Source organism: Vigna angularis, chromosome 7, assembly GCF_016808095.1.
Source record: "Vigna angularis cultivar LongXiaoDou No.4 chromosome 7, ASM1680809v1, whole genome shotgun sequence".
In the NCBI taxonomy this organism is placed as follows: Eukaryota; Viridiplantae; Streptophyta; class Magnoliopsida; order Fabales; family Fabaceae; genus Vigna; species Vigna angularis.
In genome coordinates this window covers 15342272-15347582 of record NC_068976.1, presented here as the reverse complement: position 1 = coordinate 15347582, position 5311 = coordinate 15342272, and the positions used below count along the sequence as shown (strand labels likewise).

Sequence of the window (5311 nt, the reverse complement as noted above, 5' to 3'; positions counted from 1 at the left end):
CAATAGATAAATGATCATTGATTCCTAGTTTTTGGAACTTTTTCCTTTCACATAGCAATCAAGTACAATTTAAACCGATTCACATGCCTTTTAAGTGCCAAGCTCAAACTTTTAGCCAAAAGAAGGGAATACAACTGGATTTCAAAACAGAAGTTATACCACACAAGTAGCGATGAAATGAAACCTGTCACATAAAATACACATGAAAATGCAGTAAACAAGAGCAAATCCTCCCCCAAATAGACAAACATAAATTGATACCACTAGTGGCATACCCACACAAAAAGGCACAAGCAGCATTGTTATATACAGAAACTACACAGATCCAGTTGACAAAAACCACGATATATATGGCATAGTACCAGATTGCATAGTACCAATTTGAATAAAGTCTCTACAAACACTTACAAAAGAAGAAAAAAATAATGAAATAGGTTTCTTCGTGAGCTAAAAATGGCTAATATATAAGCTAATTTATAAAACTTTTCTCATATTAACTTCTGTAATAGCTGTTTTTTCAATTAATGCATAAACTACTTTTAGCTTTATAGAAAAGCTTATTTTACTTCTTATGTTTTTTCTCCTCTGAGTCTTTATAGAGAAATTTATCAAGACATAAAGACCCTGAAAATCATAAAATTAGTCAGCTTAACCACAGAAGTAAATAGAAGGTTAAGGCAAATCATATAACTATGGTTATGCTGTAACACTTACAATTTGGAGTTCATCCGATTTACCTCTTGAACAAGATAGGAAAAATAAAGTACCACAGACAGTTACGAATAGGCCCTGCTACTAAGGTGTAGATAGTAAATTCTGATGGTCCCAGGAATGAAATATAATTTAAATATGAACAGGTCGTTCATTCAAGGAATGAAAGCATGAAGTACGGTGAAGTTGCTCATGGCATATTAGTGTAAATTGCATATTCCAATTACCAATACCAATATCTAACTCTAACTCTATCGCTCTGGAGCCAATTGCCATTCAGTAGGCAGAGGAAAAAAATCTGCATGCCCAAAACAAAGAAGATCCGCTGAATATTTCCTCAAGTAGGGCTCAAGAGTTTAACATACAAAGATCTAAAGTAACTACCTTAACATGCGAAGAGATCATAATCCATGACATTCGTCCCAACCCATCTGACGGTATGTATCTTCATTTGAGTGGAACAACAGCTACTCAATATTATAAATCTCTCTCCTTTAGCTCAGGCAGTTATCCATTCTGAATACAATTGTTTCAGGTGACAAATACTCCTGATAGCTGGATTAGAATTCACATTATCTCTTACAACCAACCCATTCATACAATATCATTCAATTCTATGAAATCCTCCTCTAGAATGGAAAGCATGTGTTGCTGAGGTATCACAGCTTCAATGTACAATGCACCGTCACAGGGAAGTCCAGAAAGCCTTTCCTGAACCTGATTACCACAGCAGCAACCAAAAGAATTTAATAATTTGAAAAAAAAAATTCTCCACTATAAATAAAAAGAAAAGGTACAAGGGAGAATATGCTAAAATTGAACGAATGAATAAAAAAATATAACACGTTTAAAGTAATAGCGTAACTATCAATCGACACATGCAGAGCTTTCTGTTAACCATTACATGTGTTCTCCACCTTTAGAAGAGTAGACAGCTCAACTTTTACGAAGACATAAATGAAACAAAATACACGTATGTATTTCGAATATCCAAGAGCATAGTGACCTATTTGTAGTTTTAGCGACATGCTGTGACAAAAATTAAAAACTTAAGATGTTACCTCTAATAGAAAAAGTTCTATTAATAGTAAAATATGGATGCAAATGCCATCTGAAAAGAACCATCACATGAATGAGTTGAAAATTCAGTTTTTCTTTTAAAAATAGTAGTTGCAACAAATTTTTTGAGTGACTCCCTATGCTAATAGCCCTAATTCTGACTACACTTTTCAGGCTACTGCTGATGTTCGAGACTGACAACTCCGAAACAAAAATAATTCAAAGGAATCCAGTGGAACTATCTAGCTCCACAAACAAAAACTACCAACACAAAAAGCCTTCCTAGTAGTAAGTCGTACACAGTGTTGCATTACTGGAGATCCTACATCCACTAAAAAAAAACAACTTGTAGTATATACATGGATCCAAACCTTATCTTATAAGTCAGTTTTGTAAAGTTGAAGTACACTTAAATGCACTTTCTAAGATTGTATTAAAGTCTACTTTAGCAAAGTTTGTTGAGAACTATCATGTCACTCGCTATGAGAACACTATCTGTCACCCACAAATATCTAGTCCCATACTTAGTTCTGGACATGAAAGAATATGTTGAAAATCTCACATATTATCAAATTATAGTATATAAGTCAAAGATCACCTCATAAGCCACTAAATTTACTTTCTTAGATGCATGGTAACAAAAATGAAGCATAAATAAGCAAAAACAATAATTTCTTACTAAGGTATTATTTAACATGGAGACTTAACACACATTAACTCAAATTGTAATCGTTCAATTCTATTCTATAAAAAACAAAAGGTTCCACTTTTTATATTCATGTTTCGCTATATTTTTACAATATGCCAAATGCTAAACAAAGAACAAACATAAAAACAGCCCCATAGATACTCTAGGTATTGTTCTCTTACCATAATTAAAGTTTAATGACCGTCAAATATAAGTTTGCACAAAAAATTCAGTAAAGGTCAACAACTGAGGTAAAATTCCAATCTCTGATTAGATAACAATGCCAACACCTCCTAAGAAACTGTATTCAAGTTCTCCCTTGAAATAAAACCATATGTTACGTTCTTATGTGACATTCTAACATGTACGGTAAGCTTCTTAAGTCATGCAATTTGCGAAAGCACAAGACAGCTTATCAAATCAGTGTTAATTTCTCACCGGCTGACTTCCCTGAGCAACTGAAACAGTTGCTGCATGATCATGTTCACCACCACGCCTAATTGGATTCTCAGCGGCCTCAATCTCTCTATTAACATATCCATTATCACAAACGTCATCACCTCCAACACATCCATCATGTTGAACACCGATGTGTCGCACCACCACAGCTGCACTCTCTTCAGCACAACAACTGCGACCAATTTCAGATGGACTATTCTTATGATGAGGCTTATTAACCACACGACAAAGCACAAACGAAGACTGCACACGCAAAAATCAAATTCGTTACAATTAATCAATGGCTTGTTTGGACTCACCTTAGATGATCACAATCACGTTGAAGTATCAGTATAATCAATCAATCAGACAACACTCTCCTATATATATATATATATATATATATATATATATATATATATATATATATATATATATATATATATATATATATATATATATATATATATTTAGATATAGATATCCCTTTTCCTCCCCTTTCGTACGTTAAGACAATACTCTCTTTTCAGTTTAATAATACATGTTTTTCCCTTTCATGCTCTTGGTTTTCTCTGTTCTGTTTCTTTCCTTTATGTCTCCTATTGTTTACACTGAAGCGAACAACACCATGCATATGGAGTGTGCCAAGACCATGCAGACACAATCAAGAAACGTTGAGATGGTATCAGAGCTCTTCTTTTTGAAGAGCTCTACTGCGCATCCCCTGTTCTTGCTTTTCTCTCTTTTTCAAGATGAGCGCAGAGTGTTGTTCAGTAAGGTGGTATTTTATCTCCTGACATAACTTGATTTAACTTGTTAAATTAAGGAATTTGTTACATGTTCTAATTTATACAGCTAAAATAATTTAAGTAACTTCCAATACTAGATTTTATTTTTAAGTAAATGCAAGAATAAATCTAATTGCATTAAAATCAGTTTTCAATTGCTCTTCCAAAAGCAAACTAACTATTTCAAGAAATGGTGTGATTTGAATTAATCGTGAAACCGTACCAGAATTTGGTCAACCAATGCGTACTCGTACAAAATCCAATCCGTTCTGGTAGCTTTTTTCAGCGAATTCCCGACGTAGAAAACGAAACGGGACCTGGTGCCTAAAACAGCGTTCCCAATCCCACCGTTATCGCGAATATCTCGAACCCTTCCCTTCCGGAGCCAGAACCCGCTTTTGACCTTTCTGCTTGGGCTTTTGGTCTCTTTAACGGTGTAACAGAACCAATGCTTCTTCCTCCCTCGGTAACCGTACGGGAAGCACGCAGCGTCCGGTAATTCGAAGGGGTCATGATCGTACAGGTTCAGTTCCTTGATCAAATCAGAACCGTTGAACCTCTGCTCCCGGTTCTCGTTCTTCTTGGTTAAGTAGTAGCCGAGTAGAACCTCTTCGGACGGGTAGAACCGGCAACCAGGGAATAGTGCATCTTGCGCTCGGTCTTCCATTAATCATGAGATTGAGATTGAGAGTGTTAGGGTTTAAGGAGGATTTAGGAAATGGGAGAAAGAACGAAGAAAAAGAGAGCGAGTGTGGTTTTGTAGTGAGAACGAGAATCGTGTTATGCAAGCTTTGCCACTCTCCCGCCGGTGACTGTGCGTGTGGGACATGGCGCCTCTTGATTGGCTGTGACGACGCCATTTCATTTGCCCACGGTGGAGCCGGGTGATGGTATCATTAGTCGCAGCAGCCTCATATCAGTGGCTCATGAGTGGTTCAACCATCATGCGTCGTGCGGCTGCGAAGCACCTGGTCACAGACTTCCTGGTTTTTACTTTATTTTGACCTTGGGGAGGAATCTGCTGCGGCCTGGGCATGACGGAGTAGAGAAATAGCCAATGATGGTTCAACACGTGTCATACGTACGGATAATGCCGCTTGTTCTGCGACATTGCGTAGCGCTTTGCGCTACGTTGCCGTATCAAGGCATATTCACTTAATTAAGTCTGAGAATTTTATTAATTAATGGTTAATGATTAATAATTAATGTTAATTATATATGTTGACCGGTATTACCAATCTAATTTCAAAGGAAGTTCGAATAAAATCGTTTGTTTTTAGTTCTTTACTCACAGTTCGTAGAACACACGTGCTTAGACAAGAAAATAAAAAACTTTCAAAAATTTTAATTTCAAATTTTTACAAGATTATTTTATTCATATGTCCGCCGTTAAAGTTGAGCAGCGTTAATTTTTTTTCCATTTATATCATTACTTTAACTAGTTTAGATATTTATATTTATTGTGATACAGAAATGCAAAATAATACAGCTAGGAGATTTCATAATTATTTTATTAGTATGAAAATTTTTATTATATTTTTTAGAATTTTGAAATCAGAACCTAAAAGTAATAGTGAAAGTTCTTTGCTTTTTTATATTTGTAAAATGAGTTATTTGTTTTCAATAT

The 5311-nt window shown here is 35.4% G+C and overlaps 1 protein-coding gene across 2 annotated transcripts; it reads right to left on the bottom strand.

Moving 5' to 3' along the window:
- Nucleotides 1-639: 639 nt before the first annotated feature.
- Nucleotides 640-4660, bottom strand: LOC108337466 (NAC domain-containing protein 35). 2 transcript variants are annotated; one of them, XR_001832909.2, is made up of 4 exons: nt 3908-4660; nt 2897-3160; nt 1096-1428; nt 640-1009 (listed from the first exon to the last, which is right to left on the bottom strand). XR_001832909.2 is itself a non-coding variant. In XM_017573999.2 (3 exons), exons 1-3 carry the CDS (start codon nt 4349-4351, stop codon nt 1306-1308), a joined length of 831 nt encoding a protein of 276 aa, XP_017429488.1. In that variant the 5' UTR covers nt 4352-4660; the 3' UTR covers nt 640-1305. The 2 variants fall into 2 exon arrangements, 1 of the variants encoding a protein (XP_017429488.1); XM_017573999.2 differs by having other exon boundaries at nt 640-1428.
- Nucleotides 4661-5311: the final 651 nt, after the last annotated feature.